The following is a 13133-nucleotide window of genomic DNA, read 5'->3' on the forward strand; positions in this document are numbered from 1 at the left end:
GGCTCATTTCACTTATTTTATAGTAAGCCAAATAGTATTTCATTGCAGAGATGTCTCAGAGTTGGTTTACTACCAAAAGATGTCTTGGTCACTTAACATCAGTGCAGGTTTTCAATGTAGATACAAGTTTTCATCTCATTTGGGTATATATACAGGAACACAATTTATGGATTCTATGGTAACAGTATGCTCAGTTTTGTAATAAGGGACCAGACTGCCAAAGGGATGTAGCATTCTGCATCCCCATTAGCAACAAGTGAGCTGTGCATACTCATCAGCATTTGGTTGTGTTGTTGCTTTGGATTTAGTTGTTCTAAGAGGTATATGGGTTCTTCTTTCTCATCCTTTTCTTTTCACTGGGTAGGACGTTCACAGCTCCCCACAAGGATTCTCTCCTCTGTGACGCCTCTCTTGCTGTTGACACCATCACACACAGACCTTACTGGTCCCACGGTTAAGCAATCAATTACTTTTTCACATCGGGTTGCTCATCCTATGTATTCTTTTCAGTAAACAAACCCAAGGTATTATTTCCAATGTGGAGACTCTTCAAAGACTCTTGGTCACTTCTGAAAGCTCTGGAGGCATTGTTTTCTTTTGGTCCTTTTGTCCTGTCAGTTTCTGGATTTTTTTGTCTTTTTCTGAATTGATCCACATAGGAAACCCGGCCTCTTTACTGCTTTTCACAGAGAGTCTCAAAGATTATGTGAATTTGTGGACTTAATGGGGAGGGATCACATAGCAAGATCTATGAGCTCCCAAGGACATAATATTCTCTCTTTCTTCATTTTTTTCTGTATTCTATTTCTAGACAAAAATTTTCTTTCAGTTCTATGTCTTACTATTTCATATCATTTTGGTAGGATCTTGGTACTTCATGACCAGTAGGGAAATATCTTATTGTATTCAGGCCTCTGAAGACATATTGGCCACGAGCACATTCACCTGCCATTGACACTTCTGGGAACTGGGAAAAGATTGTAATTTATCTCATCACATTGTAGCTATTTGACCATATGCTTTTATCGACTCTTCTTTCTAGTATCTATCATTCCTTCCAATTTCCTGCCTTAGCGTGGTCATTAGTGCATTTTAATGGAGTGAATAATACATGATGCATGAATGACTTCAGTCCCTCAAAAGAAGCAAAATAATTGATTTAAATACATTTTCTAAAATTATAAGTAGGTGAAACACTAGATAAACAAGTAGAAACACAAACCACGGTTTCTTTGCCCAGGATATAACCTTTATTAAGGAACATCACAAGACACAATACTACAGATATAATGGAAATAGCCAACAGGCAAGCTAATTATGATCCAAAAATCTAAGTAAGGGATTCAGTGGTCAAATGAGGTCAACATAAAGTACTTCCATTTTCTCTAATGACATCTGAAGAATGTGATGTGTCTGTAGTCTGGTGCCTTTGATGTTGAAAAGCTTGAAGTAAACAGAGGCTAAAACTAGATCAACAAGCAGGACAGGCAGATAGAGTTCCGGTCTTCTCTTAAGAAAAGATTCCCCAAGAGTTTGACAATTTTCACTCCCGCAAGAGTTTCAGAAGCAGTGTATCTGGAACAACTTGGAGATCAGAGTGCGGTTCGTTGCATTCTGGGTCCGCTGTAGAGGGTCAAGATATTGGTTATAGAACAGACTCAGACAGGGCCGTGATGCGCCTGAACTCTGTGGCCCCATAATAGACAATGAAGTAAAGGTTTAAGAATTTGTTACTGGTTCAGGGTTGGTCAAGGAGGTGCACAATTCAAGAACATCATGGTCTGGGCAATTGAAAATCTGCAGCCTGGCTCTTAACAGGTAGGAGGGCAGCAGTAGCAGCAGCAGGCTGGGCGGCAGCAGGACTGTCCACAGTAGGATGGGCGGCAGCAGGAGGCCTGGGCATGGTGCAGCTGGCAGCAGGTTGGGGGTGTGCTGCTCACCACGCAGCAGGGGGGCAGGAAGGTGCCCTCCACGCGGCAGTCTGGGCGGCACCATCTAACACGGTAGCTCACGCCTCCATAGCTACCCTCCTGGCCATAGCCAATGCCACCCCCGATGCCATAGCCAATGCCACCCCCGATGCCATAGCCACAGCCATCCCCGATGCCATAGCCATAGCCACCCTCACAGCAGCTTGGCTGGCAGCAGCTGGAGCCACAGGTACCGCCAGTGGAGCAAGTGGGAAAGCCACAGAAGCTTGTAGCGCAGCAGGCCATTGTGCTAGGAGTTGGTTGGGTGTTGAGTAGCTGGAATGAGTTTCTGAGTTTGGGAGCTGACCTGAACATGGGGCCCTTTATATAGGCAAGCAAGCTACTGTTTAGAAAATTCTTAGCATATTTTTCTTGTTTTTGTTTAAATTTGTTCCTTAGTGGTCCTCTGATTGGCTTCCATTGAAATACTTGTGATGTATTATGGGAATGACTTTGATTTAAAGGTCGCTGTGACTCGCTCTTGGCCATACACTCTTTAGGGGAGTGTTTGTGGTTTCCATGTTCAAAGAGCCTTCTCACTTTAGGTTAAGGCAACACCCTTATTCTGAATAGTTGTCATTCCACTTGGCCATCTGTGCAAACCTCTAAAGCAGTGGACAATTTGTTCCTTTCAAGTATTATTTTTCCCTCCTGGATACATAGACCAAATTCCACTGAGTTTAGAACATTGGTGTATTTGATCACATGTAATAGAAGCATTTACCACATTGACTCCATCCAGCACCATATCAAATGATCTTTATAGTTCTTTCCATTTCAGCTGATTATTTGTATTTCAAACGAGAGGTTTTCCCATTGTGAACCAAAAAAGTTGGTTTTTCAGAAAGTATCTAGCCTGATTTTAGTAGAGTCTTATTAAATGTTTATTGAATCTGATTCAGTGGGGATTAACTGAAGGGGTGGAGTATAAGGTATGATTCATGGACGCTTGAACCACTCAAGAATGAGTAAATAGCACTTTCAAGTTGTAGCACCACCCACGGAGGAGACTTCTTTGCTGTGAAGACATTTGGGGTGTCAAGTTATTTTTGTCTTAATTTAGTGGTTGAACAAAAGCTTGGGGAAATGTCTAGGAGTTACAACACCTTCAAAAAATGCACAGCCATTCAATTTTCTGGAATGTACCATCCTGTTTGTGATCCATCCTTGCTGCCAATTTAATGAGAGAGGTAAGTGCTGGGTACTTGTAAATAACCTGGAGAGAATTTTCTCATCTCTTCTGAGATTTACATATTTTATGCATTGTAGTCAACTGCTTACATAGAATTAAAATTAGATGGTAGTATCTGTCTCTTTTTGTTCTGGCATTGTGCTAATTTTTCAAGAAAGGCATTTTTTGATTGGCTTGTAAATTATAAACTGTGGTATTTCTGTTTGAGAATTCTAATGGGTCCATATGACATGATGCTAGAACTCAGCAGATATACCCAAAATCTGTCTGATCTACTCTCATCTAATACATGGACCCCTCACATACTCGGTAAGTGAAGGTGAATATTCAGAGTTGAAGCTTACACAGCTGGGGACCAGTGGGAAGAAGACAGACCAAGGTGTAGGAATTAAACCTAAGTTCTCTTGGTAGTAATGTTGGTAGATGTTTTCCAATTTATTAAGTAGACAGTCCAGTTTCTTTATTTTTGTGCACAGATGAAGAAAACATCTACTGTACTAAAAGGAACAAGGTCAGAGCTGATAGAAAAAGTCCATCCAGGGTAATTCTATTTGTCTGGATCTATTTTAATAAAACCATCCACATACTGAAATAGCCATGAAGATTATTTAATGCACAGAACATTTTTATTAGCAGATGATTCAAATATAAGTTAATTTTCAGACAATTTTGTTTTAGATTATGTCTGTAGGTGGGCAGCTTAAAATTAGAAGATGGACAGAAATCTATCCATTGTGCACAAAACACTTTATTTGAGAGCAACAGGGAGTATTCAAGTAGACAGCATGGCTGAAGATGTGTGGGGACCACAAACTAGGGAAGGAAGTCCATATGTCACTGGAATGAAGTACCGCCCCATCCCTGTGCCCTGCCTAAGCAAAGCAGAGTCCTTTAAACATGCTGGTTGAGGCATGTTTTCAGAACATCAACTCCAGCACATATGTAGGGGTCCTGATGAATAGTTTTACTATTGATGAGTTGGTTAGCAACCTGGAGAAACTTAGCATCCACCCACAGAGCACGTCCTTAAAGATCCCTGCAATTCTGCGCTGCTTTCCACTTCATTCTTCGATACTCAGCAACTGGCCTCTTAGCAGATGGGCTCAGAGCAGCTGGGCTGGCAGCAGCTGGGCTCAGAGCAGCTGGGCTGGCAGCAGTAGCAGCAGCAGGCTGGGCGGCAGCAGGACTGTCCACAGTAGGATGGGCGGCAGCAGGAGGCCTGGGCATGGTGCAGCTGGCAGCAGGTTGGGGGTGTGCTGCTCACCACGCAGCAGGGGGGCAGGCAGGTGCCCTCCACGCGGCAGTCTGGGCGGCACCATCTAACGCGGCAGCTCACGCCTCCACTGCCACCCTCCTGGCCACTGCCAGTTCCACAGCAGCTTGGCTGGCAGCAGCTGGGCTTGCAACAGCTGGTCTGGGAGCAGCAGGGCTGGCAGCAACTGGATTGGCAGCAGCTGGGCTGGCAGCAGCTGGACTGGGAACAGCTGGGCTGGCAGCAGCTGGGCTGGCAGCAGCTGGACTGGGAACAGCTGGGCTGGCAGCAGCTGGAGCCACAGGTGCCACCAGTGGAGCATGTGGGGAAGCCACAGAAGCTAGTAGCGCAGCAGGCCATGTCAGGAGTCAAGTTGGTTGATCTGTGAAGGGAAGTTTCTGAGTTTGGACTGCACCTTCCTCACCTGGCCTTTTATATATTCTCTAGATCTGCATATCCATCTAACAGTTAGCATCTTCCCTTGATGTTAGTTGCAGAGTCAGTCTCTGATTGGTCAGTATTTGAGTAATTGAGAAAATTATAAACAATGTTTCCATCAACACTGTAGTCAGTGATTAATTAAGTGGCATTGAGTTTCCTCTATCCCCTCTGGTCTAAGGGAAGGTGTATTGCCAAACACAGCAGCCCTCTGTGAAAGTCACATGACAGACTGAGAGCCAAACACTGCACTGGTTTGCTTTGTCTCAGCTGACCTTTGATAACCTTAGGCACAGTTCATCCAAATTGAATATTTGTTTCCTAAACAGTCACTCAATAACAATTATGATTTCATAAACAGCTTCCTCAGACTCCATAAGACTAATATTGGTGTCATCAAAACACGAGATATTTAATTGATCAGCATCCAAACAAAGTCTGCCTTCCTGGGATCAGTCTGTGCAGGACAGAAGATCCTTAAGGATCTATGCTTCTTCCTTTTGGTCACCAATGCCCACGTTACAAACTGAAGTCTTTGATGACTTCGCCTTTACATTGCTCTTTGTCTTCGTCATAATATACATATTACATATATATATTGCATGCATATTATATGTGATATATATTATTGCATGTTATCATTGGATACTATTTAACAAGGCAATCACCAATGCACACATTACAAACCGAATCCTTTGATGACTTTGCCTTTACATTGTTTTCTCTTTGTCATAGTATATATATCTACATAGATACATCATGCATATCATGTATTTTATATGCTATATATAGTATGCTATCAGTGGATGCTACTTAACAAGGCAATCACCAATGCACACATTACAAACTGAAACTTTTAATAATTTTGCTTTTGTATTATTTTGTCTTTGTTACATGAAATATATTTTAATATATTTGTAATATATACTATCAATATATAGCATTTAACAAGGCAAGCAAATAATGGAAACATATAAAGAAAACCTGATGTCCCCTTTCTCCAGTGTGCACAGACAGGCACACACACACACACACACACATAACTTTTCCTAAACTGGTATACCAGAGATGATCAATATCAGCAGTTTGGGGTTTATTCTTTGACGCCTTCATTCCTGCTCTAGAAGTAATAACAAGTGTTTGTGTGTGTGTGTGTGTGTGTGTGTGTGTGTGTGTGTGTACACTTCAATTTCAATAAAGTTTGGGTTTTATACATGCTTAAATTCAAATTTTAATCATGACAAATACTCATTGCATGTAAGTAAACATTTGAAATATTTTTGTCAATCCTCTTAACCTTTGGGTCTTATTACCCTGTTAAAACCTTTTGATTATGCATAAGGGTTTATTTCTGGGCCTTCTCTTCTGTATGTCTGTTTTTGAGTTAATGCCACACTATTTTGATTACTTTAGTTTTTAAAATAAATTTTGAAATTGGGAAGTTTACAAAACAAATCTTCTTTTAAAATGATTTATTTTATTATTTTTCTTTTTTAAATTTTAAATTAGAAACAAGCTTGTTTTCCATGTTAATCCCAGTTCCCTCTCCCTCCCCTTCTCCCCTCTTCCTCCACTCCCCTCCTCCCCTGCTCCCTACTGACCCCCTATCCCATCCCCTTTCTGCTTCAAAGTCTGTCATATCATTTGGAGCAGGGCCTAGACTCTCTGCTATGTATCTAGGCTGAAAGAATATCCCTCTATGTGGAATGGGCTCCCAAAGTCCATTCGTGTACTAGGAATAAATACTGATCCATGACCAGAGGCCCCATAGATTACCCAGGTCTCCAAACTGACATCCACTTTCAGGAGATCTGGAACAGACCCTATGCTAGTTTCCCAGCTATCAGTTTGGGGTCCATGAGGTCCCCTGTGTTCAGGTCAGTTGTTTCTGCGGGTCTCTCCAGCCTGGCCTTGACCCCTTTGCTCATCACTCCTCCTTCTCTGCAAATGGATTCCAGAGTTCAGCTCAGGGTTTAGCTGTGAGTGTCTGCTTCTGCTTTGATCAGCTACTGGATGAAGGCTCTAGGATGGCATATCAGGTAGTCATCAATCTCATTATCAGAGAAGGGCATTTAAGGTAGTCTTTCCACTATTGCTTAGATTTGTAGTTGGGGTCATCCTTATAGATCTCTGGACATTTCCCTAGTGCCAGATTTCTCTTCAAACCTGTAATGACTCCCTCTATTATGGCATCTCTTTTCTTGCTCTCCTCTATTCTTCCGCTGACTCAATCTTCCTGCTCTCTCCTGTCCTCTTATCCCCTTTTCTTTCTCCTAATTCCCTTTCCTTCCCTCCATGCTCCCTATTAGTTCAGGATATCTTGTCCCTTTCCCCTTCTCCAAGAGACCATGTATGTCTTTCGTAGGGTCCCCCTTATTTCCTAGCTTCTCTGGCAGTGTGAATTTTATTTTTAATTATGTGTATGCATGTTGGTATGTACATGGGAGTTCAGGTGCCTGTGGAGACCAGAGGAGACAGATCCCCTTGGAGATGGAGATGCTCAGTGTAGGTGCTGGGAAAAGCTACACTTCAGCATTGAGATTTGGGTAGAGATTGCATTAAATCTGTAGATATATTGGTGCTATAAATATTTTCACAGTATAAGTTTTACAATCCACGAACATGGGATGTATTTCCATCTATTTGCATCTTTTAAAATTTGTCTCAGCAATCTTTTATTTGTGGTGTCCAAATATTTTCCCAAAGTCAAATTGATCCTTTCAGAATTTGTTTTTTCCTGAGGCCACTGTAAATGTAGCTTTCTGTAACTTCCTTTTCATATTGCTTATTGTTAGTGTATAGAAATTTGAGTGTGTGTGTGTGTGTTAAGTTTGTATTGGGAACTTTGCTAAGTTTCTTGATCGGCCTTAATATTTCTTTTGTTTGTGAATCTTTAGGTGTATGTGTGTGCAGGATCCTGCTATCTTCAAACAGAGTTTTACTTTTTCTTTTTCCAATTTGGTTGACATTTCTTTCTTTTTTTTTTGCCTGATTTCTCTAGTAGCTAGTACTTCTAGTAGTATGATAAACAACATAGCAAAAGTTGACGTTCTTGTCTTATTTCCAAGCTAATGGGAAAACCATAAGGCTTTGACTACTGAGTGTGAGGTTAATTGTATTCTCTTAATTGGTGGCTTTTATTATATTGACATAGTTTCATTCTTTTCACAGCTTATTGAGGTTTTTAAATTAAAAATTATATTTATCTATGTATTTGTGTATGCATAGGGGTGTGGTGGGAGCTCAAAGATGACATGAAGGAATCTGTTCTCTTCTTCCATCAAGTGAGTTCTGGGACCAAACTCAGTCTGTCTGGCTTGGAAGCAAGAACTTTTGCCCACTGAGCCATCTCATTTACCCTACTGAGTGTTTTTAAAAAATGTTCAAAGGGTTTTGAAATTTATCAAAACATTTTGGGGAAGGCAGTTGAGATAACCATGTATGTTTTCCCTTTTATCTGTTAAATAGGGATTACACTGATTTTTTTATATGCTGAACAATTCCTGCATTGTAAGATAAATTCTCACTTAGTGATGCTTTTTAATCATCTTATTGTCCCGTTGAACTGTTTGATAATATTTGACGATTACTGTCACATGAATACTATTTAGGAATATTATTCTGTGGTTTTCTTGTCTTATTTGTCATCAGAGGGATGGGGGCTTTATATGCCAAGTTTGGAAGTATTTCTCCACTCTTCTATTTTTCCCCTAATTGATAGAACAATAAATATATTTGGAGATTTTTCTTGGGAATTGCTGTTAATTTTTCTTTATATATATATATCTGGTAGAATTTATCTGTGAACAAATCTGGTAGTTGGACAGTTCTTTGTTGGAAAGTTTTTGATTATGGATTTTGTGTACTTTTTAATTACAGTTATGGTCAGTTTTCAAGTTCTTTATGACTAAGTATTGATAGGTTGTGTGCTTATAGGATTTTTCCCCACAGATATGTTTTATCTGGATAGTATTTATCTACTTTATTCAGTTTTTTTTGTACGTGTGGAGGCCATAGGTTGACACTAGATGTCTTCTTCAGTAGCTCTCCCCTTCATGTTTTTGAGGCAGGTTGAGTAAATCTGGAGCTTGCTGGTCATGGCCACACTCAACGTTTTTTCTTCCAGGAATGCTAAGAATCAAGCTCAGGTTCTGGAGTTTAAGGGACAAGTATTTTACCAATCTAGCCCAGTTTTTTAGTGGCTCCTATAGATAAAGCTCATTGTAAGAGCTATATAGTATTTCAGAATATGACAATAAGCAGAGTTTATTTACTTACTTTTATGAGTATTTATTATTATTTTTTTTGTTTTTTTTTTGAGGCAGAGTTTCTCTGTGTAACTACTCTGGATGTTATGGAACTCACTCTGTCCACCTGCCTCTATCGCCTGAGTGCCAGGATTAAAGGTGTGTACCAACACTGCCAGACTTAATTTTAATTTTTAAAACGAAAACATATTACACAATTTCCCTCCTCCCTTTCTACTCCCTAGCTCTTCCCCTGTCCCCCATCACTCTTTAGTCCCTCTCAAATTAGAGTCTTCTTTGTCTGTAATTCTTATTGCTACATATAGATGGATGTAAACCTTCAGATACAATCCTTTGCATCTGTTTAGTGCTTCTTGCACATACATGATTTTAGAGCTGACCACTTGGTGTTGGACAGTCAATTAGGAGTCTCATCTTTGAAGAAGACTAATGCTCCGGTTCTCAGCATTCCTTAGTTGTCTGTAGCTCTTTGTCTAGTGGTGGGGACCATGAGAGCTCCTCCCTCCCTGTTAGTTTGTCTATTGGTCTTGTCCTTGTTCTGGTCTGGTTTTGACAGCACACTATTGAGGCATCATGGTTGATGTTCCCTGTCATTTCTAGGAGACAGTCTCACAGCAGATTTCCTGGCCCTTTGGCTCTTATCATCTGTCCACACCCTCATCCACAATGTCCCCAGAGCCTTAGATGCAGAAGTTGTGCTGTAGATGTTTCTATTGGTATTGGGCACAACACGATCAGCTGTTTTCTGCCTTCTGAGTAGTTGTAGTTTTCTGTAATGGTCTCCATCTGTTGCAGAGATGCTTCTTTGTTGAGGATGAGTACCACACCTATCTGTGGGTAGAAGATACATATTTAGAATGCAGTTAGGGATGATGCAGACTTAATAAAGTGGCTGCTAAGATTCATGACCTTGCTAGGGATAAAAAAACAAGCAAACAAACAATAAAAGAATGACTGACAGTACATGTTTGACTGGGGCTGTAGTTTACATGGCAGGGTGCTTGCTTAGGATGAAGCCCTGGGTCTGGTCCCCAGAACTATATGAACCAGATGTGGTGGCATACATCTGTAATCTTAGCACTTAAGAGTGCAGACAGTCTTAAAAGAGAGCTTGCAAAAAATGAGCCTGCAAGTGAGCTAGAGAGAAAGCCACTAGGCAGCATCCTACTATGATTCCCGGCTCCCGGGTTCCTGCCCTGCCTTCCCTCAGTGATGAACTGTGACTTGGAAGTGTAAGCCAAACAGACCCATTCCCTCCCATGTTGCTTTTAATCAGGGTGTCTGTAACAGCAACAAACTGAAACCAGGACATGGGAATGCTGCAGCTTTCTGTGGGGTTTAACCACTGCTGGAACCCACCCCATTTCCTAACCAAGGATAAGAAGAACAATATAGAATATAAAAAACGGGCTGACGGGATAGCTCAGTGGATAAAGGCCCTTGCCACCAAGCCTGAGGACCAGAATTCAATCGTAAGCGCCATACGGAGGAGGGAGAGACTGCCTCTGATCTCTGCTTCCATGCCTCCACCCGTACATGCCCCAACCCCATGCAAAATAAATAAAGGCATAGAATCAAACTTGGACATTTTATGTGGCTCTCTATGAAGTATCTATTATTTGCACACTAAATAAAAAAGAGGCGACTTTTAATATGCCAACAGATATAATTTATTACCTTTGATACATTATTCTTTTTTCCTATAAGAGCAATTTACAGAACAGTGAAAGATGAATGGAAACTATCTTAGCATATGATATCATTCCATGGCCTTGGCAGCCCTGAGCCTTGTAACACGGGGGCAATCCCAAGGAAACTGATTTTCTCATTTTGTGATCAAATTTAGATTTTATTATTTTTACATAGGATATCAAAGCCTTTCCAGTATTAGACAAAAAAATGTTCTGTGAGGTCAACTATTTGATGACTTCACTCTGACACGCACACAAAAATCACAAACCAAATCGAATTTCAAGAACGTGTTCTTGGGCCAGGACTTGAAAGTCTTAGGAATCACCATCCTGGGTCTTAACAGCTGGGCTGACAGCAGCTGGGCTCAGAGCAGCTGGGCTGGCAGCAGCTAGGCTCAGAGCAGCTGGGCTGGCAGCAGCTGGGCTCAGAGCAGCTGGGCTGGCAGCAGTAGCAGCAGCAGGCTGGGCGGCAGCAGGACTGTCCACAGTAGGATGGGCGGCAGCAGGAGGCCTGGGCATGGTGCAGCTGGCAGCAGGTTGGGGGTGTGCTGCTCACCACGCAGCAGGGGGGCAGGCAGGTGCCCTCCACGCGGCAGTCTGGGCGGCACCATCTAACGCGGCAGCTCACGCCTCCACTGCCACCCTCCTGGCCACTGCCAGTTCCACAGCAGCTTGGCTGGCAGCAGCTGGGCTTGCAACAGCTGGTCTGGGAGCAGCAGGGCTGGCAGCAACTGGATTGGCAGCAGCTGGGCTGGCAGCAGCTGGACTGGGAACAGCTGGGCTGGCAGCAGCTAGATTGGGAGCAGCTGGGCTGGCAGCAGCTGGAGCCACAGGTGCCACCAGTGGAGCATGTGGGGAAGCCACAGAAGCTAGTAGCGCAGCAGGCCATGGTGCTAGGAGTTACTCTGTGCTAAAGGTTTCTTTGCTTGAAGATTTTTTTTTGAGTTTGGGTAGTGACTGCCACTCCAGCCCTTTTATAATCCTTGACTGGCTGCTGTTTCCCTAACTCCGGAAGCCTCTTCCTTGTTTATGTTTATGTAATTTTCCTCCAAATGATAATTGTTTGTTCCTGAGTTACTTGTTCAGTCTTCTGAAAGCCTGTAAAAAGTTTATTTTCTTTGGTGTTCAATTAGGGTTCTTAACTGCCATAAAGTAGTCACTAGCATTAATTGGAAACATAAGCATGTTTCATCCATATTCGCTATAAGTTCCCTATTGTCGAAGGCAATTGGCTAATGTTGCTCCTGCTTAAGTAGGCTCAAAAATTACTCAGTGTTGACCTTGGTAATTGGGTCTTGAATCTCACGTGGGTGTTTAATTCCTTTGTTTCCTTTGACTGGCGAGCAAAGGTGGGTTCAGCTGGACAGAAAAGATCCTTTTTTGCACCCGGACAATGTGAATGGAGGGTTACTAGTAATGTTTTCTGAGCTTTTATCATGTTCCTAGATAACTGATCATACCTGGTATCAATCCATTTCATTTTCACAGCAATCCTAAGGGTGAGTCCTACTGCTGCTCTTGTAATACCGGGAGGGAACTGAGCCATTAACTGATTAGATGGGCATTTTGTGGGACTCCTAACAGTGGAGATTGGGGTGTCTGGCTCCTTTGCTTGTCATTGGCACCCTTTTCCCCTTACTGGGTTGCATTGCTCAGCATTGATATGAGGGTTTGTGCCTAGTCTTATTTTAACTTGTTTTGTCATCTTTGGTGGATATTCCTGGGAGGCCTGCTCTTTTCTGAAGGGAAACGGAGAAGCAGTGGATCTGGGGGAGAGGGGAGGTGGGGGACTGGGAGGAATGGAGGGAGGGAAATGGGGTCAGGATGTATTATCTGAGAGAAGACTAAAATAAATAGAGGAAAGAAGGAAGGAAGGAGGGAGGGAGGGAGGGGAGGAATGAAGGAAGGAAGTTCCTTAAGGCTACAAAAATCCAAGTGGTGAATCTGAAGTCTGAACTTCTACCATCTGACTGAGAATAAAACTTAGTTTTCTTCTTTTTCCGTGTGTGTGTGTGTGTGTGTGTGTGTGTGTGTGTGTGTACATGTGTGTACAAGCATGTGCCATGGAGCTCCTGTGGAGATCAGAAGATAGGCCCACCTCCCTCTCTTGTCTCCAGTTCTCATCTCTCCATAGATGGTCTGAGATTACAGATGCCTCTGGCTTTATGCAGATCCGGGGAGTCAAGCTCAAGCCCTCACACTTGTGCGGTAAGCACTTTACCCACTGAGCCATCTTCTGGCTTCTTTGGTTAGCTAGTTTTTCACCTTAGGTGCTTGCAATGTACAGGTGCCACAACAGCAATCTCAGTGGCTGTTTAATTC

General features: G+C 42.3%; 3 protein-coding genes across 3 annotated transcripts; all 3 read right to left on the bottom strand.

Moving 5' to 3' along the window:
- Positions 1-1342: 1342 nt before the first annotated feature.
- Positions 1343-2232, bottom strand: LOC121141179 (keratin-associated protein 1-1-like). The gene has a single exon (XM_040748021.1). The coding sequence runs from the start codon at positions 2214-2216 to the stop codon at positions 1812-1814; it is 405 nt and encodes a 134-aa protein (XP_040603955.1). The 5' UTR covers positions 2217-2232; the 3' UTR covers positions 1343-1811.
- Positions 2233-4252: 2020 nt separating this feature from the next.
- LOC121141211 (keratin-associated protein 1-3-like) lies at positions 4253-4774 on the bottom strand. The gene has a single exon (XM_040748053.1). The coding sequence runs from the start codon at positions 4772-4774 to the stop codon at positions 4253-4255; it is 522 nt and encodes a 173-aa protein (XP_040603987.1).
- Positions 4775-8876: 4102 nt separating this feature from the next.
- Positions 8877-11700, bottom strand: LOC121141212 (keratin-associated protein 9-3-like). Its single transcript, XM_040748054.1, has 3 exons — positions 11622-11700; positions 11256-11516; positions 8877-8983 (listed from the first exon to the last, which is right to left on the bottom strand). The coding sequence occupies exons 1-3, from the start codon at positions 11698-11700 to the stop codon at positions 8877-8879; spliced, it is 447 nt and encodes a 148-aa protein (XP_040603988.1).
- Positions 11701-13133: the final 1433 nt, after the last annotated feature.

This window comes from Mesocricetus auratus, unplaced genomic scaffold, assembly GCF_017639785.1.
Source record: "Mesocricetus auratus isolate SY011 unplaced genomic scaffold, BCM_Maur_2.0 Super-Scaffold_100007, whole genome shotgun sequence".
Taxonomy (NCBI): domain Eukaryota; kingdom Metazoa; phylum Chordata; class Mammalia; order Rodentia; family Cricetidae; genus Mesocricetus; species Mesocricetus auratus.